Source organism: Vulpes vulpes, chromosome 16, assembly GCF_048418805.1.
Source record: "Vulpes vulpes isolate BD-2025 chromosome 16, VulVul3, whole genome shotgun sequence".
Classification (NCBI taxonomy): domain Eukaryota; kingdom Metazoa; phylum Chordata; class Mammalia; order Carnivora; family Canidae; genus Vulpes; species Vulpes vulpes.
In genome coordinates this window covers 84,151,301-84,176,929 of record NC_132795.1, presented here as the reverse complement: position 1 = coordinate 84,176,929, position 25,629 = coordinate 84,151,301, and the positions used below count along the sequence as shown (strand labels likewise).

At 43.0% G+C, this 25,629-nt stretch overlaps 1 protein-coding gene and 1 non-coding gene across 8 annotated transcripts in view; one reads left to right on the top strand and one right to left on the bottom strand.

Annotated features, from left to right (window-relative positions):
• EML6 (EMAP like 6) overlaps positions 1 to 9,122 on the bottom strand; it is a 281,419-nt gene extending 272,297 nt beyond the window's left edge. For all 7 annotated transcript variants that reach the window (XR_011997927.1, XR_011997926.1, XR_011997929.1 and 4 more), the window contains exon 1: positions 8,634 to 9,122. Coding sequence is in view for 2 of the 7 variants with exons in the window: in XM_025992653.2 (XP_025848438.1) it covers positions 8,634 to 8,830 (197 nt within the window). In the remaining 5 variants the exon portion in view is untranslated. The remainder of the gene's footprint in view (positions 1 to 8,633) is intronic.
• Positions 9,123 to 14,187: 5,065 nt separating this feature from the next.
• Positions 14,188 to 14,318, top strand: LOC112915426 (small nucleolar RNA SNORA1). The gene has a single exon (XR_003234065.2). It is a non-coding gene; the product is annotated as a small nucleolar RNA SNORA1 (small nucleolar RNA).
• The last annotated feature ends 11,311 nt before the right edge of the window (positions 14,319 to 25,629 follow it).

Here is a 25,629-nt window from a genome sequence, read left to right as displayed (position 1 = left end):
AGTAAACAAAGCCAAAGTATTGACCATTGCTGGTCCCTAAACCAGCAGTTACTAAATACTGCACTGGTTCCTCAAAGAATAAATACGGTTATATTCTTTAAATATAAAAAATCTACACATCCTTATAGTTTCTAACAACATCTTTTCAAGTAGTATAGCAACCAAAGCCTCGGATTTCTATTACTTCTAAGTTATCTTTTTAATGATTCAGTTTCTGGGTCTCCAAATGTTCAGTATCTTCTAAATGAAAAGAATGGACCCTCTGCTAGGGGAATTCAAAACTTAAAGATATCCAAGACAATTTAAAGGGAAAATAACAGTTTTTTCAACAAATAGTGTTGGGACAACTAGATATCCACATGCAAAAGAATGATGTAGGACTCCCCCTACCTCACACCAAATATAAAAATTAACTCAGAATGGATCATCTGTCTAAATGTCAAAGCTAAAACTCTTAGAAGAAAATGTAGGCATAAATCTTCATGACTTAAATTAGGCAATGATGTCTTAGATTTAACACCCAAAGTATAAGGGATTGAAGAAAAAAAGAAATTGGACATCATCAAAATTGAAAACTTTTGTGCTTCAAAGGACACCATAAGAAAGTGAAAAAATAACTCACTGAATAGGAGAAAATATTTGCAAATAACAGATAAGGGACTTATTTCCAGAATATACAAAGAACTTTTACGACTTAAGAATAAAACAACAATTAAAAATGGGCAAAGGAGGGGTATCTGGGTGGCTCAGTGGTTGAGTATCTGCCTTTGGCTCAGGTCATGATCCCGGGGTCCTGGGATCAAGTCCCACATCGGGGTCCTAGCAGAGGGCCTGCTTCTCCCTCTGCCTATGTCTCTCCCTCTCTCTCTCTCTCTCTCTCTGTGTGTGTGTGTGTGTGTCTCATGAATAAATAAGTAAAAACTTTTTTAAAAAATAGGAAAAAAATAGGCAAAGTGATTTGAATAGACATTTTCTCCAAAGAGAATATACAGATAATCAATTATGAAACAATGATCAATATTCTTAATTATTAGGGAAATGCAAATCAGAATCACAACAAGACACCACTTCACATCCAGTAGGATGGCTATAATCAAAAAGACAGAACATAACAATTGTTGGCAAGGCCATGGAGGAGTTGGCACTCTCAGATATTGGTGGTGGGATTATACATTGCTTTGGAAAACAATTTGGCAGTACTTCAAAAAGTTAAACACAGAGTTGCCATATGATTCAGTAAGTCTACTCCTAGGTGTATACTCAAAGGACTAGAAAACACATGTCTACACAAAGGCTGTGAACATCTCTTCCACTGCTCATCTCTTCCAAACTCAACATCTCCTTAACTGGTTCCAATCAACCCCTGCTTGGTTCTTTCTGGAGAATTTAGAACACAGGTCTAGGCACCATCCTAATAAAAAAATTAATTGTTAATTTAAGAATTTATTTCATTTATTTAAGATTTTATTTATTTATTCATGAGAGACACAGAGAAAGAGAGAGAGGCAGAGACATAGGCAGAGGGAGAAGCAGGCTCCCTGCAGGGAGCCCAATGTAGGACTCGATCACAGACTCCAGGATCATGCCCTGAGCCAAAGGCAGACACTTAACCACGGAGCCACCCAGGCATCTCATAATTTAAGAATTTAATAAATGTATCGATTATATATATTATTAAAATTCTATTTTGCTAGCTGACAATATCATTTGGGTTGAAAAAAACACTGGTCTAGTGAGCTCTAAAACATACCAGTGAGGTCCCTAAAATCTTAATTGGCCTGTGGACCAAAAGCATTGGCATCACTTGGGAGCTGGTTAGAAATGCAGACTGTCAGGCCTCATACCAGACTTACTGACTGAAAGCTAGAGTTTAGCAAGTGCTCAGGTGATTCCTACAAAGAATGATATGTGAGAAGAAATGTCTGCTCTCAAACACTTTAATTACATTTGAGACCAATCCACATGTGACAAACTTGGGTCAAACCTACCAGGAAAGCCTGACTGCTGAAGATGTGTAGTCTTGTGAATTAAAGATGGCTTTCCATATAGCTTCAGGAAGAGTTTAAGTCCCAGAAGCAAAACCAGCAAGTCAGCCTTCTCAGTGGCTTCCTTTTTTTAGGTGGCAAGAATGTCACCTACATTGCAAAACTGTTCAGATCCAAAACCCTGTGGGTAGGAGAGGTCTTAGGACAGCTCTGCTTAGAGATGCTGCCACGGAACAGTTTGTCACTTGCCACAGTATAATCTACATTCTAATTGACTGTTGATTGTGAGGCCAATATCAGTCTTTATAAGAAAGTATATTCCTGTACAATGTTGGTCAAACAATGACTCATTATACAGTATCTATTCTTTCTAAATAAAAACATGGTCATATATTCTGAATTAAAAATAGAGACCCACGATATGATAAGAACAAGTATATCTATAACAATAATTGAATGGAATATTTGTGACTGTCCAGGAAAATCTAGGACATATGGTATCAAGACCCCTGAGGCATTAATGACCTGGATGAGAATTACAATGACCTTGGTCTTTCTCTGGGTATCTACACCAGAATTCTGGGCACACCAAATTCCTTCTCACCCTGGTGCCTTTGCATATAACCTCTCCTCTGCCATGCCGTCTTCACTTATCTGCCCCTTTTCATCCTTCAGGTCTCAGCTTAAATGCCACCAGCCTAGAGAGCTGCTCTGGAATCCTATGGCAGGTAGCTCCCACCAACCCAGTTCCTCTCTATGATCATTCCCTTCTCAGTACTTTTTACAGTCTATAGTCACCATGTCTTCTTGCTCATTCGTTGTTGGCCTCCACCACCAGAATTGAGGCAAGAACGCGGTCTTGTTCACTGCTACACTCCCTGCATCTGGTACCTTCTAGAGATTAAATGAGGTTTTGATGAATAAACAAGTAAAATGTTCCCAATTTAGGGAAAAAATAAATCTTAAAAAAAATCACCAAATAGACTGTAGCTTATTAATAAGAAAAACAATAATAATATCATTTATGAACAGATCATAAACCTCCATCAAAACCATTCACTTCAGGCTCTTGCAAATAAACGGGCTCCAACTAACAGTCAATGGTACTACTGAGTAACTTTGCTTAAATCTCTTTCCTTCTCAGAGCCTTTTCCCTCTCAGAGTCACTCCTGCACAGAGTGAAATAAGAAGACTACTTCTCAGAGATGGGAGAGAGAGAAATGTAATGAGATGACATAGATACACACATATGTACATACATATATATACACACACACACACAGACACACACATATATATATACACACATACATATATATAAGTAACTGGCACAGAACAGGTACTCAATATGGGTTTGGTTCTTTATAGTCACTCTCATGTTCCCCTTATTCAAACTGGTCAAGGACTGAATACAGGATGTCTGGATGGCTCAGCTGTTGGGCATCAGCCTTCGGCTCAGGGCATGATCCTGGGCCAGGGATCGAGTCCCACATCAAGCTCCCTGCAGGGAGCCTACTTTTCCCTCTGTCTATGTCTGCCTCTCTGTGTGTGTCTCTCATGAATGAATGAATAAAATATTTGTAAAGAAAAAAGATTATGAAATCACATTTGCAGGCCTTCGTGTGAACCTGTTTACTCCACACTCTAGACCCAGCCATGGCTGTTAGACCCCTCTCTTCAAATTCAACAAGTTCAATTATATTTGCAGCACCCTGTTACTTTAGCCATGTCACAATTGAGACTTAATTTTTAAAATTATCTCTAGTAGGTCATTGTTTCAAAGCTGGTAATGTTCCTGAAGTGAACTTGAACATAGTTCCACTTCTTGACTGAGTTCTACCAATCAGCTTCAAATATTCCTGATAAACTGATAAGCACCAAACAGAAAATTAGAGTTACAAGAAGCAAAAAGCTCACTAAGTTCTGGTTAGAAATAAGACACAGTGGTAGGGACCACACTGACTTTTTTCTTAAAAAAAGTTTAGAAACAGTGAAGCAACAATTTTGGGCTTTGGAATCAGACAGACTTGGGTTCCAATTCCCATTCTATAGTCTGTTAAATAGTGACCATGGGCAAGATCCTTAACCCCACCGTGCCCTGGTTTCCCCACCAGTAAACTGAGGCTAACAATAGTACCAATGTCGAGAGGCTGTTAAGAGGATGGATGAGATAAATCTGTACACACACTTAGTGCTGAGTCTGCACTCAAGAAATATTGGCTCTATTAAATTTATTCTCATCCTCAAAGATCTTATTATATACACTTACAAATGAAAATATTCAGAATGAAAGAAAGGTACTAAGTGCTACATATTAAGTGAGCAGCAGTGGTTACAAAAGACCCAAAACTTCAGGAGTGCAAAACATGCCTTCATCTAAGGATGGTATGAGGTCTCATGGGATTGGTGAAGCTGAAGCAGATGGGGCCACGCAGAGTGTAGATACAAACAGGTTCCCTGTGGTGGGCACTTACTGTTTGCCAAACATTAGGGCACCTTGTATGTAATCTCCACAAACTATAAGGCAGATACCTTTAAATCTCCAATTTGTAGATAAGCTGTTTTACTGATGATAGCTAAGGCTCACAGAGGTTTAGTAATTACCCCAAGTCGCCCAACTGGTGGTGGATCTAGGTTTAAAATCAGGTCTGAAATAAATAAATAAAATAAAATAAAATCGAGTCTGTGTGACAATTTGTTGCTGTGCCATTGTTGTGGGGAAGTGTTGATGGGGAGATAAATCATTCCAGTATGATGCAGGAAAGATCAGAGTAAAGATCATCTTTTTATATGGCAAGTGGGAAGCAAACAATTTATACTTAAAAAAAAAAAAAAAAGGAAAATAAGGATAGAAAGATGGGTTAGGGCCAGAGGGAATGGAAAGCTAAGGAGTTTGAGCTTCAGCTGGTGGACAATGAACAACCTGCTTTATTTGTGGTGTATATGTGTGCTTTTAATTAAATACTACTAATACTACTACAAAGAGCAGTTATTGAATACCAGCTCATGATCAGGCCCCAGGCTAAATCATTTCTATACATTATTACAAGTTGCATAATTTGCAACTCAGGTATTATTATCCCCATTTCACAAATAAACAAGGCCTTGAGTGGTCAAGCCACTCATTCAGATGACTCCAGTAAACAGCACAGTGGGGTTCATTACTGAGTGCGTGCAAGGTCAAAGTCAATGCAAGTCCTTCCCCCCCCCCCCCCCCCCCCCCGCCCCAGAAAGAGTACGAGGGCAGAAAAACTTCCCTTGTGATAGAGAGTGAAAAAACAAGAAAAAGGAAAATGGAGACAGGGAACTAGTCAGAAACAATATACCAATCCAGAGTCAGGAGATAAATGTCTTAGGTGGAGTCACTGAAAATGGAAGGGAGGTGACAGACAGCAAAATGTGTTCATGACCTTTTCTTTCATTTACTCCAGCTGTGTCATGATTTGCTACTTGAAGTAGAAACCCAGTTAGTAAATATTCCAGGCTCTATTACCAGCCTTGCCTTGAAGCCCGATTTGAGTCCTGTTGTTAGCCTGCAAGCACACGCTGCTCCTAGTGTGTACCTGCCCTGTCACAGGGCTAGCAGGGCTGAAACAGGCATCATCCTCTAATCTGTTATCTGTATTGAAGGGTAATCATTCAAAAGAATAAAACTAAGCCTCCACAGCCCATAAATCACATTATGCTTCACATATCAACATTTTAAAAAAATCTGACTTAAACACATAGTCTGTCAAATCAGGAAGGCACATATGCTAAGCTCTAGTGAGCTCTGACAAATCCTACATTATTATTAAAGTTCATCGTGATCTCAGGGATCACACGGTTTTATAAAACGGAGTGTGGTATCAATATTTGTTTGGCTGCTTTCTAGTTAATATTCTGGGGAAAGTAGCGCAACAAATAAAGCAGTAGGAAATATACACACTATGAATATAGCTTTCAAGCTAAGGCAAAAGCCAATAGGCAGTTACTTACATTATCTCCTTCGATGGAATCAAGAGTTAGAAGCTTGAATGTTGATGTAATGTTTCCAAAAACCCCAAACATTTTTGCACTGAAAGCTTAGCTATAGTCCTCCTCATTCAATAGCTAACTGCATTATGTTAAGTGGAAAATTAGTAGTGTAACAGGAACACGAGTTGAAATTCATAAAGATAAAAGACCGTAATTCTCCTGTTCATATCCACAGTTAATACATATATATTCCAAACAATTTACAATATTAATTTTAAATATTCAATATGTTTCTGGGAATAAAATTATGAAAGAAATGGCAGTCAAGAATCCCACATACTAAGGCCAAAAACAAATGTGGTTTGCATACTATGTTCATCAGAAAATAATAATATATATGTATATATAATACATATATATGATAAAGAAAAATAACAGCATAAACAGTCGAACTTTATAGCCCTTAATTACATAATGATCTGTGATTTGGGTTTTTTTATCTGTTGGACTTAACTTCATTCCTTTGTACAAAGACATATATGGATATTAAAGTATTCTGCTCACCTGTACATACTCAGACCCAACTAAATATCATGAAAAATTTAGCAGTAAAGTCCAGTCTCCCAAGGTAGGCTTGCCACCATTCTGTGTAATGATAGAACTACCTTCATAAAAGACCAGAAGCTAAATCCTATGTTTTTTTCTTTTCATCACTTGAGGCTTTCTGCAGCCAGCCTTACAAACAACTTCATTCACCTTTTCTTCAAATCTGAATGTTTAACTAAAGCCATATATCATCACAATCCCACTAGTCCAGCTGCCTGTCATCGCAGCAGTTTACTGCAACTCCACCCTTTTCCCATCATCAGTTTCAACAGTACATTTCTTTCTTTTTTCTCCTATTAGAGAAAAAAAAATGAAGATGAGGAGTTCAAACCCTCAAAGTAATTCAGTGAACTGTCACAACAATATTATTTAACCCCAGGGAACTCCTGTTTAATTGCCACTCTCTCTCTTCTCCCAAAGGACCACATCTTATTTGGATGGTGTAATGGAAAGCACCACATTAAAAAGAGCAAAAACATAATGGGTTTAAATTTTTAAACATCTAACCTTTTCACAAGTCACTTTTAATCATTTGCACCTGTGACTTTAATAATCAGGCTGGCAATTAGAGAAGCAAAATCTCCAGGACAGAACCAAGTGGGATGCCCTAGCCACAACCATTATTTTATTGGGGAGCAAAGAAAAAAGCTATTTTCTCATATGTGACATGAAGAAAGTTTTACATTATTAAGTTCCATCAAATCCTGGGAACAGTAGAGCTCCTAATACTTAAAATCTTCATTTTTCTAAAAGCCAAGATTTTAAAATATATATATCTTACTGTATTTTTCAAATATTAAGTGTTTATATTTTCTAACAGCTTTTCAACTTTAGGGCTCAGGAAAAAAGGGGGATCCAGAATAAGCTCAACACTAAAAGGGGGGGATTAAGCGAGACTTTTAAATCATTCTCCCCAAGGAGAAATCAAAACCATTAACATTACACCATATAACCATTTATTTCATCATGAAAGGCAAACTTAGAGCACCAGTGGCAATATTCTGAAAATGCGATAGAAGTTGTTCTATACAGCAAGGAACATACAAGTTCGGAAGGCACGAATATGGTCTGTCAGTTGCAGTTCTAGCCTCAGCAAGTCATTTGCCCTGTGGGTGAGGCTCCCATACGGAAATCTTCCTTAACTGCCGAAGGCTGAATGGGATTTCCTGTGAGCAGCATCTGGACCACACCTTGTTGGGTCACAGAAGCAGCTAACAAGAGCTGGAGGAAAACGCGTCTGGTCCAGAGATGACAGGACAGGGCCAAGAATCAAAATATGTCCCTCTACAGTTTAATGGGGGAAGGCCCCTTAAGATGGCTATTTATGCAGTTGTGTTTTTCTAATCAGTCTTGGCCACCCACTACCAGATGTTGGTCATTTGGTGAGCTGACTGGTAGGATTTTGTGGTCCAGCAGCTGCCAGCCTTTTACAACCTGTGATGTTGTGGGAGTCTCCATTTAGTTCATAAATATGTGTGTGTGTGTGTGTTTTGTCATTAAAACACTGCCAGCTGAAATATTGCAGAACAAACACCCCACCCGGTTGCAGAAATTTTCCAGTTTCAAAGCATCTGGGATGAAGATTCCAGATTACCTGTAGCAAAATTTCTTCTAGATTTTTTTTTTTTTTAATCCTCTTGCGTGTTGAGGAACCTACTGAGGAGCCTGCCACAGATGACACCCACCGTTCAGATCACTGGTCCTACATTTACCTAGTTAGGGCAGGAAGAAGTGTTAGATGGTTACCCTGGATCCTTCCACTTGTAGCAGGAAGGAACACCCAAAAAGCATCCGGACGCTCAACTCCTTAGAGGTGCAAGAGCCTTCCAGGGGAATGAAGAGGAGAGAGATCTCCCCCTCCCCACCTGCACACCCCCCTACCCCCCTCCCGTTTGTGCCCTAGCCCGAGCATCAGCAGCCCTTCTGTCATTCCATGCAGCTCCAGAGCGAATCCCTTACTCCAGAGGGCTCCTGGATCGGACCCCAGGAGAGCCGGGCTGGTCGTCCTTCTCCCCCCACCCCCAGCCCCCACTTCCAATCTGCACACCCAACCCCTCCCCAGCACCCCAGGCCAACCCTTCCTACCTGATGATGTCGTCGTTGTGTCCCAAGAAGAATTTCTGGCTGTGCTCTCGGGTGTTGTAAACCACCCCGACCCCAGCCACGAAGTAGACCACCTCCTTGCCGGCCGTGTAGTACAGGTTGTTGCGGCACTGGTGACCCCGGTACCCGTACACCCACTCCAGCCGGAGCTGGCAGCTGGGAGCCGTCCGATCCGCCATGATAAGCCGACCCCACCGGCCCCGGCCCCCCTCCCCCCCGCGGGTCCGCGGCCCCTGCGCGCCGGGTCTGTCCTCGCCGAGACTCGGGCTGCGGAGGACCTGCAAGGGCTCAGGGCGCAGCGCCGGGCGCTGATTTCCGCGGCGACGCACAGACACAGCCCAGGGCGCCGGCCGCCACCATCATCCGCCGCCGCCGCCGGAGACGAGCCGCCAGACCCCGCCGGGCGCCCCGGCTGCTCCGCCCGGGCAGGGCGTCCTCGCGGGCGCCAGCTCCCGCACGCGCACGCCTCACTGCACCTGCGGGCTTCGGGCCCCGGGAGAGGCTCGGGGGGGCGCCGCCCCGCCTTCCAAATCGGGGATCTGCATCTCCAAACACCGACCACCCAGTTCGCTCTCTGAAGTTTGCGGTGCGGGGCGGGGGGCGGGGGGCGGCTTCGCAGCAGGCAATGGGATTTATCCTGTGACAGCTTTGATGTGACCGAGGGCCCGGGCAAGCTTGGCCATCACCACCGTCGGATCCGAAACGGACAGTCTACACCCAGGATGCAAGAGAGAGGAAGAAAGAAACAGATTTTTTTTTTTTTTTTTTTTTGTATAAGTCAGCAGCAGCCCAAGAAAACGATCCCCAAAACTAAACCAAGTGTTGGGTCTTTTTTTTTTTTTTTTTTAAATCAACTATTCTCCCTTTTTCCCCCTCCAGACCTACCTCCTGAATGATATTAAATATGCCCTAACTGCTTCTGGCGGGTGGTTGCTGATACGATTTGAGAGAATACTTTCTGTTTCCCCCCGCTGAGCCGGGGCGAATATGCAGTGGTCATTTTTTTTTTTTTTTTTTTTGGATGCTCCAATTTAAAATTCATAGCTCTCGTGAACCCTCTCTTGGCCGGAAAAAAAAAAACAAAAAACAAAAAACATAAAGAACTTAGCAGTTCTCACAAATCAGCAACTCCAACTGCAAGCGTCATAAAAGATTTTTCTGAATTGGAGGAAACGAGATACTAGTGCAATTGGAGGCAGGAAAGCGCTACCTACTAATGCACCTGCTCCAGAGGAAATTAAATAATTAACAAGTGGCAAAAATCGTGTACCACCCCCCCCCCTTCAGGAAGGTGGGAGCTGCCTACGGGCACCCCGGGGCTCAAGGGTTAGCCTCCAGCCCGGCGGGGGCTGGGGCACAGGGGCGCCCCCCAGCCCACCCCGCAGCGCGCGCACACACACCCCGGTCTTCGGCCGCCGCAGGTCCGAGGGATGCCAGCCCCCAGGGACAGCCCGCCCCGCGCGCACTGCCCCCCGGCCGGGGTCCCCGCTCCTTCCTCCCACACCCGATGCAGCCTCGTCCGCAGAGCATCCCAGCTCTCTCTGCCTCTAACCTCTGCTCCGAGCGGGCGCCGCCAGCACGTCCCGGATCTCGCACTGAGGAGCGAAATCCTCTGCCCGCCCTCCCTTCCCCGCCTCCCGCACCCGAAGACGGGCTTCGTCACTGGGGCGCCGCGGGAGACAGATTCTTCCTCCAGCCGGGGCTCCGGGGGCGGGGCCACAGCGCCGCTTTCGGGAACCGCGGCGGCCGGTTACTAGGCGAGAGCACGGCGCTTGGAAACCGCGACGCCCCAGAGCCCCGGGCCGCCCCCTCCCTCTCCCCGCCCAGGTTTCCCGCCCCCCGCCCCGCGCTTCCCCGACGCATCCTGGGAATTGTAGTCCCTTCAATGCCAGTTCCGGCGGGGAGCGCGCGGAGCTGGACCACGAGTCCCAGGATTCCGCACGCCCGGAGGGGGCCGTGTGGAGAGGCCGTTGCCGGCGTCGGCGGTTCCTGCGGCTCTCCCGCTGAGCGGAGCAGGCTCTCCGAGGGCGACCCCTCGTCAGCGCCCTGCGATCCCTAAGGGACCGAGGCGGCGGCCGGCGTGCGAGTGCATCTATGAAGAGCGGTGGAGTCGGAGTAGAGACGATCTCTGTGGCCCACCCGGAGGACTCCCTCTGCACCAGCCCCTCAGGGCTCCTGTAGCTGACTGAAGCCCAAGTTTGGTTTGTTTCCTACTTCAGTTTTCCTGTTTGTTCAGGTGCGTTCCGGCGAGTTAAAGTGCGGCGCTGCCACGTGTAGGAAAAACGCCGGGGGATGTGGTCTCACTCTGCCCTAAGAACCAGCGCCTTCCGGGGAGCCACCTCCCAAGTGACCTGAGGATACCCAGATTTTGGAAATGGGCAGGGGCGCACACCACGAACCACCAGCCGGGGCCTTCAGACGCAGATGCCCGTGGCATTCCTCCTGAAACTGCCCAGAGTGAACTGGGAATTCTGAAGTGGCCCATTTTCAAATTGCAACCACAATTTGTGGAATTGTGGGAAGAGATTTCAAGATCTCAGTGACTAAGGCTGTAAGAATACAAGGGATATTGGGGGCCTGTCTTGTCCTTTCCAAGCTCTCACTAACTCTGCAACTACCTCAAGCTTTAATATAGCCCTGTGAGGGGTAGGAGAGTCTCCAGGAGGGTAGAAGTGCCCGAGTCTGGGTGAGCAGTTGCTGCCTGCAAAAAATCAAGATGGGAAGGGGTTTTATTATTTAAGGGAACAGGAATCTACAAATATGGCAGGTGGCACTGTGCATGCAGATAAAGGGCACTGCCAAAAACAAAAACAAATTCTCGAAAACGATTTGAGACATAAGCGAAAATACACACGACCGGTAATGCCCAGGCCGGAAAACAGTGCCAGTCAATCATACAGAGACAAATTCTACAAAGGAATTCAAAAGGCGAAGAGACTTTGCAGTTATAATAAGTCAGGAAATACTTCATGGGGGAAATAGGAAGTATAGGTAGAATTGAGATAAAGATAAATGAAAAGAACATTCTACATGGGTCTATGGAATAAAAAGATAGATGTAGGAAAACGTGGATTTAGAGACCGTAAATAGAATCGGAGCAAGAGAGAGTCCGTGTGTGATGAAAAGGGGACGACATAAGCCTGAAAGGTTAGATTGTGGATGGAGCTGAATGTGGAGGTTTGCACTATATCCTTAAAATAATGGGAGAGTCGTTGAATTTTTTTTCCTTGACAATGAAAAAAAAACAGTAGTCTTTAGCAGAAGAAAAAAAAGTTTCACCAGGACTTGCCATTATCAGGTCATTCATTATTCCTGTGCAGAGCTAAGAGAATAAGCCAAAATACACGGAACTGAGATACACCATTGGCTGCATGTAATGGGCTGTGTAACCGGACATTTCATAGGATCTCAAGAAAGAGCTAAGGCCTGTTCCCTAGCAGAGGCTATACTGAATCTCTGTAGATCTCATCCTTTTCCCTACTCCACCCTTTTCCAATATTAGGCTATAGAAAAATGACAAAACAACGCACAACCACCAAGCCATAGCTCTAAGAAAATCAACTTATTCCTAGATAAAATGCAGAGAATGTCAAGAATCCATATACAATGTATCAGAACAATTTGGAAAGACTTGCCCCATCAAACAAGCAACAACAACAGAAAGGAACATAGTCCAAGCAAACCGAAATCCTCAAATTTACATTAGGTGAGAAAGATAAATGAAGAACCCCATCTGGAAGAAGGTTTACATCAAAGAAGCAGATTCTCTACCAAAGAAGAATTTAGTTACAATATGAATTCAAAATATCAAGAGCTTAAAGATGGATAGCAAAAAGAAAATCCAAGCTAAAGGCATAATCAAATGTAAACACAATTTCAAATCTAATGAATATATTTGAAACAACAGAAAAAAAAAAGCATGGAAATCAAATTACCAATATGGAAACAACACTGGAAATTATCACAAGAAATGCAGAAGAACAAGACAGGATATTAAAATAGATGACGAGAGAGCAAAGCTAACCCAACGTACAGATCATTGTATTCCTAAATTAGAGAAGCCAACAAATGGAACAGAAAAAGTATTCAGAAATAAAGTAATACATTAACTGAACCTACAGATTAAAAAGGTACACTGTATACCAGAAAAAAAAAAAATGATATAGAATAGTCTTCATGGAGGCCTATCTTAACAAAATTATTTAACTTCAAGAATAATACCTCAAAATCCTTTGCAAACTTTAAAGAGGACTATTATACCATCTCTGCCAATTAGTAATTAAAGGGAATCGTAAGCATTTACTGTGTGTCTTGGGGGAAACTGATGTTTATCCTCCGTTGACGAAGGAAAGCTATTTACCCAAGAATACTAGCTAATATAAGAAAAATGATAGATTTAGAAAATTATTCAATGATGTAATTGGTGCAGAGGTCATAAATGTATACTAAAATGATTAGATAAAGAGTAATGCTAAAGAATCATCCCCACAGATTATCTACCTTTAAATAGATCTAGAGGTCAACATCTTAATCAAATTATCACATTTAGTATCACCAGGGTGCCTGGCTGGTTCAGTCGGAACATGCAACTCTTGATCTCAGGGTTGTGGGTTTGAGTTCCACATTAGGTATAGAGGTTAGCTAAAAATCTTAAAAAAAAAAAAAAAAATTAGTACACCATTACCGGAACAAACTGCCTCTTCCACTTCCTGATGTGATGCAGTATGAAAAGCTGCACAAAATGTTTTTGGCCAGGGACACCTGGGTGGCTCAGTGGTTTAGCGCCTGCCTTCAGCCCAGGGCATGATCCTGGAGACCCGGGATCGAATCCCATTCAGGCTCCCTGCATGGAGCCTGCTTCTCCCTCTGCCTGTGTCTCTGCCTCTCTCTCTCTCTCTCCCTCCCTCCCTCCCTCATGAATAAATAAAATCTTTAAAAAATAAAAACTTAAAAAATGACTAAATTGATGCAAAAACCAAATACAATGTAATTAGATCTTGGATCCTGTTTTTTTAGTTTTAGGGTTTTTTTAAGTCTTCAAAAGGCAATGTGGGGAGCAGGAATAACTGGGGATATTTGAATACAAAATGGACACTAGAGAATATTAGGGAATTGCTGTTATTTTTTAGAAAATCTTATTTTTGGGATGCCTGGGTGGTTCAGCGTTTAAGCATCTGCCTTCGGCTCAGGGCATGATCCTGGAGTCCCAGGATCGAGTCCCACATCAGGCTCCCTGCATGGAGCCTGCTTCTCCTTCTGCCTCTCTCTCTCTCTGTCTCTTGTGAATAAATGAAAATCTTTTTTAAAAAAATCTTATTTTTAGGAAACATATCCTGATATTTAAGAGTAAAATGTCTGCAGCTTACCTTCAAATGACTCAGGAAGAAATGTGTTATTTATATACATACACATGCACGTATGTATAAGAAAAAATAAAGCAAATATTAGCAATTGCTGAATCTAGGTGTTTTTAAAGTTTTTCTGCAGGGAGTCTGTTTCTCCCTCTGCCTCCCCTGCTCATGTTTCTCTCTCTCTCTCTCTCAAATCTTTAAAAAAAAAATTGTGGTTTTTTTTTTTTAAAGAAGTTTTGTGGCTATATTGAAACACAAGTTATGCTTCCATCACAGCAGATCTATTGCAGTGGTGACAATGAGACTTGTAACATTTTCTGCCAGGCTCAGGAGTAGACTGGAAAATTAATAATTATATATTTTAGATCATTTGCCAAAATAGCAATTCATGTGCTTCTTTCAATTTGACTTCTAGGGCACTAAAGTAAATTGCTTGAAGAAATTGAATCCCAAAGATTACGGGCGGGGGGGGGGGGGGGGGCGGTTTTAAGCATGTCCATATTCGAGTGGAGATAAAGAAGCCCAACCAAAACAATTGTGGAATGACAGTGAACTGTGGTTTGAACAAAAGTTCTTCTTAAAAGGGCTATTTTGAAGGTTATGATTCTGACTTTGGAGGGACTAAGGTAATTGGCAGTGGAAGGAATTAACATGTGGAATTCCTTAAAAATTGACTTTAAAAATAATAAAAATAAAGTTTCATAAAAAGTCTGGAGGCATAGCAACTTGCATTTGCTATCAGGAAGGAGAACAGATTATGGGCACATCCCCCTCTAAGGATATTTGCTGTAATTTTCATATAACACTTCTACTTACACCTCACTGGCCAGAACTTAGAGGGCATCTACCTGCAAAGGAAGCTAGGCTTATACACTCTATTCTTGGGAGCAGTGTGTACATCTAAAATTGGGAGTATTATACTAAAAAATGGAAAAGTAATGGTTCACCAAAAGTTTCTGCTATCACACTTATGGGGGTTCTTTTTGAAAAAACTTTTTTTTTTAATTTTATTTATTCATGAGAGACAGAGAGAGAGAGAGAGGCAGAGACACAGGCAGAGGGAGAAGCAGACTTCATGTAGGGAGCCCGATGTGGGCCTTGATCCCCCAGGTCTCCAGGATCACGCCCTGAGCTGAAGGCGGTGCTAAACCGCAGAGCCACCCGGGCTGTCCTGAAAAAACTTTCTGATGATGATATTCAGCCATTCAAGATGTGAACAAAAAAAATCAGAACTGGAGAAGTCATGGTAAACAAAATGGGAGGTGAACTTTAAATCAATTTAATCATTCTTGGTTTCACTTAAATATTTTTTTCTTTTTTTGTTAACTCAGGTAAAATTAATTGATACCTTTTTATTTTTAAAAAGCTGATCTAATATGATCCCATTCTCATGAAATTATTTCTGTGCATTCAACCATCTGGCCCTAAATCTAACTGTATATGTTTAAAGATATTACAGTTCCCTAAAACCTAACTGGTTATTTCTAGAAAACTGAGATTTAGAACAATTTATTGCTTTCTTCTTTGTATCTTTTTGATGGTTCAGAAATGTTTGAAATGAGCAAATACCATTTTTAGTAAAATAATAAATCATTGCTCTTAAAAATATGTGTTGATAATACATTGTATTTTTATTGGAATAATATTTGGAGTCATTAGGACATACTTTTTGGTTGATCCATCCACACCTTCTTAAGTGGCAAGATCAAGGCCTGTCAAATCATTGAACAGACTTAGGACATATGAGTGTAGCTATTTAAACCACAATCTTCTCTATAAAAGCTAACCAATTCATTTAGAGCTAGAACGTGCAGCCTTGACCTCATTAGCAATGAACTACTAAAAACTGACAATAATATTTTACCAGCTATCACCTAATGGGGTTAAATTCCACATTATTAACCAAGTAAAAGATTTAAAAATAGAACATTAAAAGATGCTCAACATCATTAACCACCACAAAACTGCAAATCAAAACCACAATGAGATACTACTTTATACCCATGGAATGGCTATAATCAAAAAGACAATTACAAGCTTCAGAGAGGATGTGAAGAAATTAAAACTCTCATACATTGCCAGTGAGGATGTAAATGGTGCAGCTGCTTTAGAAAACAATCTGGCAGTTCCTCAAAAAAGTTAAACAGTCACCATGTGGCCTAGCAATTCTACTTCTAGATATATACCAAGAGTCGTAACATCCAACCACATAAAAACCTGTACATGAAAGTTCATGGCAGCATTACTCATAATAGCCAAAAGGTGGAATCCAAATGTCCATCAATTGATGAATGAATAAATATATTTAACTATATATAATGGCATATTATTCCTCAATGAAAATGAATGAATTGCTGATACAAGCTTCAACATGGATCCTTAAAAAATATTCTAGAAAAGGGGCACCTGGGTAGCTCAGTTAAGCATCCAACTCCTGATTTCAACTCAGGTCATAATCTTAGGGTCGTGGGCTCAAGTCCTGAGTCAGACTCTTCATCAGGGAGTCTGCTTGAGATTCTCTTTCTCCCTCTCCCTCTCCCTCTCCCTCTCCCTCTCCCTCTCCCTCTCCCCCTCCTCCCCACTCTCTCTCTCTCTCTCTCTCTAGAATAAATCTTTTTAAAAAATATTCTAGACAAAAGAAACCAATCACAAAGGACCACACAAGGTATTTACAGATGGAATATTCAGAAGAGGCAAATCTATATAAATAGAAAGTAGACTAGTGGCTTTCTAGAGCAGAGAATGGGTAGGTGGGGGAAATGTGTGACTACTAATGGGTATGGACTTTTTGGGTGGGTGATAAAAATGTTCTAAAATTAGATTGTGATGCTAGTTGCACAACCCTGAATATACTAGAAACCATTGAACTGTATACTTTAAATGTGTGATTCCATAGTATGTAAATTCCAATAGGGCTAATAAAAATAAAATCAGTGTTTAACTTATTTTATGTGGTCGTTGCATGTTGATTTCCTGTATATTATACATAATGATTTTCATGTAATTCCTTAAGTATCATTCATTTTTAGAGAAGAAATTATTATTCATAGAGGAAAAGATTGATTTTTAAATTAAAGTTCATGGTTTTCATCTAGCATCCAGGACTTATCCTATGTTTAATGTTTTTATAGAAATATTAAACATTTTGGATAAACTATACATCACATTAGAATGTACAGAATGGTGGGGCTAAAAGAAATGGGCAATTATCCATCATTTGTGGAGAAAGTAACTTTTCAAGTGTTTTTCCCCACACTTTTCATTTTTTTAACAAAGGTTAAAGAGGAAGGCTCTATTGAACTGTAATAGACACTACAGTCTAAGATCAAATCAATAGTTTCCACGATTTTTCATTAAAGGTAGAGTTTCTCTATATTCTCTATTCAATAAAGATAACATGAAAGAACTAGATCAGACAAGTAAGAAAAGACCTCTTTAATCCATGTTTGAAAAGAACTATTCTAAAAAGCATTCCCAGATATCCAGGGTCTGTCTTTCAAATGTAATTACCTACAGTTCTATGCAAAGTCTAACTTCCAGTCTAATTTAATTGCAGACCAACTTGCAATGTATATACATCTATAATCTCAGCACACATTTGGTATTTCTTAGCCCAAACATGGGCTCTGGTATAATTCCTTTTTTCTCCTCCTGGTAATAATTGTTATTGTGTTCCTTTCTAATAATGCCCCCATTGAAACTCCTACATGAGATCTCTAATCTCAAAGAGAAAAAAATGAAAACTTAGTCATATAACTAATAACATATGCCATACTTTCAGTACATTTTATTTTTTTAAAGGTTTTATTTATTTTTAAGAGAGCACGAATAGTGGGGAGGAGCAGAGGGGAAGAGAGAGGCAGATTCCCAGCTAAGCAGGGAGGCCCGTGAGGGGCTTGATCCCAGGGCCCTGAGATCATGGCCTGACGCAAAGGCAGACACTTAAACAATTGAACCACCCAGGTGCCCTATTTCAGTACGTTTTAGGTTAATAGAGGTCACATCTGGTTGTGAGATGTGGATTACTGCATCTGACATCATTACATATTCTTCCTAAGTGGACAATATAGGCTAATGTTTCTTCTCTAAAATTTTTGCAGCATTTCCTAGTAAAAACAATGAGGGTTTCCTATAGAAGATGTTAATTTGTATTCCAAAACTTTAAAGATGTGTGGCGATCTCAATGGTAGGTAGGTTCCTATGATGATAATGTAATACTTATTATTACTAACTACTACTTGTAGTAGTAGTAATAGTAGTAGTAGTGGTGGTAGTAGTAGTAGTAGTAGTAGTAGTAGTAGTAGTAGTAGTAGTAGTAGTTTTGTGCTACCATTAGTACACTTTCTGGAACATTGTTCAAACTTACATGAAGGGGAAATTGCAATCATGTCTACCTAAGAAACACAGGATTCTGGAGCCGGAAAATATCTTAAAGATACCTTAATTTTATTTGTAAAGAAGGCTCAGGTGACGGTGAGCAGTGAAGACCCCTAACAACTATACTGAATGCTTGTAGAGTCAAACAGATAACTCAGTACTGCTGTGGGGAGGAATTAATAAGGTTACACAGAAAGCATCAAGGAATAGTGTGATAGGGAAATCCTTTCAGTTCAGAAGATAAGGCTCTGGAGCCAGATTGCCTAAATTGTAATCCCTACTCTGCACTTAGTAGGCTTTTCGCCTTGGGCAGTTTACCTAACCTCTCTCAACCTCAGTTTCCTCATTAGTAAAATGGACATAATAGTATCTACCTCATAGGATCACTGTAAGGATTGAATGAGTTAAATATGTATATGGCACCCTGGAGCCCTATATGGGCTTTCCTTTTCCTTATGGAAAAAATATTTTGCAGGGTTATGGAGACATGCCCTCCTAGAATCCATCACCTCCCCCATCTCTCATAGGCCAGACTCCAGGTATCTGAGACACTGGAATTATTTACATAAATGGCCCTGAGGTCACTTGCAAGACTATCTTCTGAACTGCTCTGCCGGAATGTACTGTCCCAGATCAGAGGATGACCTGGAGGGACAGCTATCTGGGGAGTGAGAGAGCATGTACCTGAAGCTTGGATGCATGGACTGAGTACCCACAAACTTGTGTTCAAGACCTCTCATGGGTGGAGTAGGAGGTGGGATGAGAAGAGAGGCAGCCTAGAGGCAGGGACAATTTCTCACACTGCCACATTCTGGCATGGGACTCTAGGGATTCTAAGAGCTTTGCATTTGAATCTGTCCTTCCAGGAGGTCAAATGTACCTTCACAAGGTACATTTGACAAGAGGAAAGAACATATTTGATAGGTTGCTTGATATCTAACTTTTAAGTGTGTAGACGTATGGAATGGACCTCTTTAGGATTCTTGCCTTGCCCTGATGAGTGTTAGGGGTAAGCCTGCTGCCTTGCTCACAGTAAGCATTCAATACATTTTCATTATTATTGTTGTTATTATTTTTAAAGATTTTATTTATTTACTCATTCATGAGAGACACACAGAGAGAGGGAGAGACACAGGCAGAGAGAGAAGCAGGCTCCCTGTGGGGAACCCAACGTGGGACTCGATCCCAGGACCCCGGGATCACGCCCTGAGCTGAAGGCAAATGCTCAACCACTGAGCCACCCAGGTGTCCCATGATAACATTATTATTGTAAGTGACCCTTCTCACAAAGGTAGCAAAATAAAATATTTCCTTTCCCCCACTGGCCAGAGAGAATATAGTCTGCCAAGAGAACACTGACGTTCAAGCACTCAGGTTAGAGAATTCTAAAGGCCCAAACAGAGAAGCAAAACCACTTTTCAGGTTAGCAAGTACAACAGGGTGGTAAGCAAAGCCCTTTGCAAAGATCAACTGCCAGAAATTCCATACCAAACATGAACTCCGCATCAGCACTCATACATGTGAGGAATAACTCCCAGGGAAGGTCTGTAAGACAAAGAAGCCACGCTCCCAGCACAGAGCTGCACAGGGTGAGGGTCCTTAAGACAGGAGGGTGACCAGCAGACCTGAGAGAAGAGGAAGCTAGACCCAAGTAGAGCCAAGCCTGGAATATTCTCCTGGCCTCAGGCGCTAGGTGTGAGCACCAATTTCTCAATAAGGATGAGCTGGAAATAGAGCAAAAGGCTTCTTTTGTCCTTCACTATCTACTTCTATTATAGCAGAGAATGTGGGTCCAGGCATTTCAAACAGATAGATCCCTTTGTTATTTTTATAAAGTCCTGAATTTTAAAAAATGTTCTCAAGAAGATAGAATTTGATCCAATCCATTCCTCCCACCTCACACCTGCATAAATTTCAAATGGATCAGAAATATAAATGTAAAAAAAAAAAATCAAAGTTCTGACTGAAAACATGAGTTAATTCATCTATAACCTGGAGAAGCATTTCTTTTTTCTTTTTTTTAAATTTATTTATTTGAGAGAGAGAAGAATGAGGGAGAACACAAGTGGGAGGGAAGGGCAGAGGGAGAGGTAGAAGCAGACCCCACGCTGAGCAGGGAGCCCGATGCAGGGTTCAGTCCTAGGACTCTGAGCTGAAGGCAGATGCTTAACCCACTGAGCCACCCAGGAGCCCCTGGGGAAACATTTCTAACCATGATGCAAAATCCAGAACTAAAAAGGGCAAAGATGGATACATTCAATTACCAAAAAAACTTTAGATTTTTTTGCGGAGAATATCACAAGAAAGTGAGAAGGGACACCTGGGTGGCTCAGTGGTAGGTAAATACCTCTAATATTTTAGCTTGTTTCGATAAAAATAAGACCACTAACTCCATGGCAAAATGTGAGTAGGTAGTTCATAAGAAATAAAAGGGATTCTTAATCATGTGAAAAAAAGAAATGCTCAATATAAGAGAAAGGGAAATTAAAAACTACACAGATTTTAAAACACGTCAGATGATCAACTGCACAGTCTCAACAACATCTTAGGACAAAAAGAATAAAATGGACATATCCCAGAGGATAGACTCTATAAAGTCAAAAAAATTTTTTAAATGTTTTCAGTCATCATATTGGAGCATAATAAATAATGCTGTAGGGATACAATCAGCAAAATCCAGACTTCGGGCAATTCTCAAGGACAACCTGTTTTGATATTTTTAAAAAATCAATTACGAGAAATAAAAATGAGAGGTGGAGGGGAAGCTGCTTATTCGAAGACAATTAAAAGAAATACCAATCTCATGGAGCTTATTTGGATCCTGATTTGAACAAACTATTAAAAAAAACCCCACTATGAGATAACCATAGAAATGTGAGCACTGACTTAATATTTGATGACTTTTAAGATCTTGCTAACCTTTTGGAGTGTTTATAATGGCAGTGTGATTATGTTTTTTTAAAAGAATCTTATCTTTTAGAGATACATGCCGAAATATTTATGAATGTAATGTTTTGAGGTCAGAATTTGCCTAATTCAATAAAAATAATCTGGAGAGGGTCCAGATAATCTGGGCGTCCCTCAAACATATAAAATGAAGAAGAAAAGAAGAAGAAGAAGAAGAAGAAGAAGAAGAAGAAGAAGAAGAAGAAGAAGAAGAAGAAGGAGGAGGAGGAGGAGGAGAAAGAAGAGAACGAAAGAAGAAAGAAAGAAAGAAAGAAAGAAAGAAAGAAAGAAAGAAAGAAAGAAAAAAGAAAGGAAAGGAAAAGAAAAGAAAAGAGAAAAGAAAAGGAAGGGATCCCTGGATGGCTCAGTGGTTTAGCGTCTGCCTTTGGTCCAGGGCGTGATCCTGGAGTCTTGGGATCAAATCCCGCATCGGGCTCCCTGCATGGAGCCTGCTTCTCCCTCTGCCTGTGTCTCTGCCTCTCTCTGTGTGTCTCTCATGAATAAATAAATAAAATATTAAAAACAAAACACTATATTAAAAAAGAAAGAAAGAAAAGGAAAGGGAAGACAAAAAGGAAAGGAAAGGAAAAGGAAAAAAAGAAAAAGAAAAAAGGAAAGGAAAAGAAAAGAAAGGAAAGGAAAGGGGAAGAAAAAGAAAAGGGAAAAAGAAAAGGAAAGGGAAAAGAAAAGAAATGAAAAAAGAAGAGAAGAGAAGAGAAGAAGAGAAGAGAAGAGGAGAAGAGAAGAGAAGAGGAGAGGAGAGGAGAGGAGAGGAGAGGAGAGGAGAGGAGAGAAGAGGAGAGGAGAGGAGAGAAGAGAAAGAAGAGGAGAGGAGAGGAGAAGAGAAGAGGAGAGGAGAAGAGAAGAGAAGAGAAGAGGAGAGGAGAGGAGAGGAGAGGAGAGGAGGAGAGGAGAGGAGAGGAGAGGAGAGGAGAGGAGAGGAGAGGAGAGGAGAGGAGAAGAGGAGAGGAGAGGAGAAGGGAGGAGAGGAGAGGAGAGAAGAGGAGAGGAGAGGAGAGGAGAGGAGAGAAGAGGAGAGGAGAGGAGAGGAGAGGAGAGGAGAGGAGAGGAGAGGAGAGGAGAAGGGAGGAGAGGAGAGGAGAGAAGAGGATAGGAGAGGAGAGGAGAGGAGAGAAGAGGAGAGGAGAGGAGAGGAGAGGAGAGGAGAGGAGAGGAGAGGAGAGGAGAAGAGAAGAGGAGAGGAGAGGAGAAGAGGAGAGGAGAGGAGAAGGGAGGAGAGGAGAGGAGAGAAGAGGATAGGAGAGGAGAGGAGAGGAGAGAAGAGGAGAGGAGAGGAGAGGAGAGGAGAGGAGAGGAGAGGAGAGGAGAGGAGAGGAGAGGAGAAGAGGAGAAGAGGAGAGGAGAGGAGAAGAGGAGAGGAGAGGAGAAGGGAGGAGAGGAGAGGAGAGAAGAGGATAGGAGAGGAGAGGAGAGGAGAGAAGAGGAGAGGAGAGGAGAGGAGAGGAGAGGAGAAGAGGAGAAGAGGAGAGGAGAGGAGAAGAGGAGAGGAGAGGAGAGGAGAGAAGAGGAGAGGAGAGGAGAGGAGAGAAGAGAAAGAAGAGAGGAGAGGAGAAGAGAAGAGGAGAGGAGAAGAGGAGAGGAGAAGGGAGGAGAGGAGAGGAGAGGAGAGGAGAGGAGAGGAGAGAAGAGAAGAGAAGAGAAGAGAAGAGAAGAGAAGAGAAGAGAAGAGAAGAGAAGAGAAGAGAAGAGAAGAGAAGAGGAGAAGAGAAAAAAGCAAAGCAAAGCAGAGCCCAAGGAGTGGGCTGGCCGGCCCGGCCCGGCCCAGCGCCCCCCGCCCCCCTCCTGCACACCCCCCCCCCCCCCCCGCAGGCCCTGCCCACGTCTGGAGCCTCCCCTGCGGCCGCAGCCGCCCTCACCTGGGGCTCCCTGGGTCGCAGGCGCCCCCCAGCCGCTCAAGAGGAGGAAGACCTCACTGGGCGGCGATGGCCGAGGGGATGAGGGGATGCAGGCCGAAGGTCCGGCCCGGCGCCTTCCCCCTCCTCAGGCCGACTCCGAGGGCGGGCAGGAGTCCACCCGCCACGGCCAAGGCCCCGCAGAGCCCCCGGGTCGCCGAGCGCTGCGGCTGCAGGACACCGGCCGGGCCCGCCGCCCCCCAGGACCCCAGGGAGGGGGAGCCGCCCAGTGGGGGGAGGGGAGGCCCGTCCCCTGGCCCGGGAGAGCAGAGGGAGCCTGCCCAGGGGGCACGCAGCGGGCTGTCGCCCCTCTCCCCTGCGCAGAGCCTGGCCCCTCCGCTCGCTGCAGGATACCCCAGACCCCAGACCCCAGACCCTGGGCGACTGTCCAGTGAGGGTCACAGAGCCTCACTTCAGGGGTAGCTGCCCGCGTCCTACTTGCCCACCCACACTCCCAATGTGGTACTGCCCTTGACCCCACTACCACCCACATCCCGTCCCAGTGCCCACCTCCAACCAGCCCAGCCTCCTGGGGGGTGGCCCCTGAAACTCATGCCCCCCACACACACTGCCACCAGGGCTGCTCCGGGATCTAGATGCCCTTTCCCAGGGGATGCCACCCAACCAGAGCCTCTATGATGTGTGGGTTACCCACTCCTGGATCCAGCTGCCTCCATCCCAGGCTGGCTACTCTCCTGGTGCAGCCTGCCAGGCTCCCAGGGCAGGGGCTGCTCTTCTCTCCTCCCTCTTCCTGCCACCACTGGCTTTTGGGGAACCAAGGCCAAGAGGACCAAAGGGTGTGTGTGGCCACAGCAGCCTTGAAACAGCAGGCACCAGTGTGCTGAGTATCCGCGATGGTCATTGGCATAGGCACAGGGGTTGTGGTCTGCGTAGACGGCCTGGCCCTGATGGTCACTCATGCTTCTCCTGCCCCCAAGAGGCAAGACTGCAAAGGGTGGGCACTTTGCTTGCAGTAGCCCCTTCAGGTCCCACTTTCTCCGTCCCTTTCTGTCTATCCTTCCTTCCATCCATCCATCACCATGTGTCACTTCCCCTCTCTGGCTCTGGGCTCAGGGAGAACCTAATGGTGGCTCAGCCAGAAGTCCTGGGAATGAAGTAGCACCTTTTGGGGGGAAGGAAATAATGACCTTAGTTGGTTTTGGGGATGATAGTGGGGAAGATAACAGGAGTAGACATGAAAAGGAGTGGACAACAACAAAATAATAATAATTTAAAAATAAAAAGACTGAGTTAATCTTGGGAATATATTTGAAATAATGTTGTCAAGACCAGCATGAGAATCACCCTTCACCAAGACGGGCTGCATAATTTGCTTGGCCCAGGACAAAATGAAAATGCAAGGCCTCTGTGCCCAAATTGTGAAGAATTTCAGAGTACCTGGGTGGCTCAGGCAGGTAGGCATCTACCTTAGGGTCAGGTCATGACCTCAGCGTCCTGGGATGGAGCCCCATGTCAGGCTCCCTGCTCCCTGCTCCAGAGGAGTGTGCTTCTCCTCTCCCTCTGCCTCTCCCCCACCCTGCTCGTGCTGTCTCTCTCTCTCTCTCTCTCTCTCTCCCTCTCTCCCTCTCTCTCTCTCAAGCAAATAAATAAAATCTTTTTTATAAATTGTGAAGAATTTCAAGAGACTGACAGCAGAGCATTAAACCAAACTCATGACCCTCTGGACATGGGACCCTGTGTGACTGCACAGGTCACAGACCCACAAAACCAGCTGTATTTACTGAACTGTTAAAATCTTCAGGCCAAGGACAGAACACTTAACAGACAATTCTTCCAATTTTCACCACAGCCTTGCAAAAGTAATATTATTATCCTTATTTTGTGAGAGAGGACATAAAGGCATCAAGGGTAAAGAATCGATCCAAGTTCCCACAGCCTGGAAATGACAGAGCCGAACTTCAGGCTGAGGCCTGACTGCAAAGATATGTCTTCACCTGTGGCCTTCAAACTTATTAGTAAAAATTTTTGAGTGAATACATCAAAGTATGTGGAAACATAGAAAAATAAGTTATATGCATATACTACTATATTTATAAATTATGTACCTTATAAAGCATGAAAAACAAACACATTTAAAAGATGCCATAAATAGAAATTCTAATATTTTCTGGCCATACCTCAGCCAATTGCCTTTCACAGTTCCCTGTAGTTCCCAGCGGTTAAGGCTGCCCTTGATCCAGACTAAATTAGAGTTAATAGTACTCAAGATGTTAACTTTCCTATGAAGTGTGAACATTTTATTTTTTAAAAGATTTTATTTATTTATTCATGACAGACACAGAGAGAGGCAGAGACACAGGCAGAGAGAGAAGCAGGCTCCGTGCAGGGAGCCCGACATGGGACTCGATCCTGGGTCTCCAGATTACACCC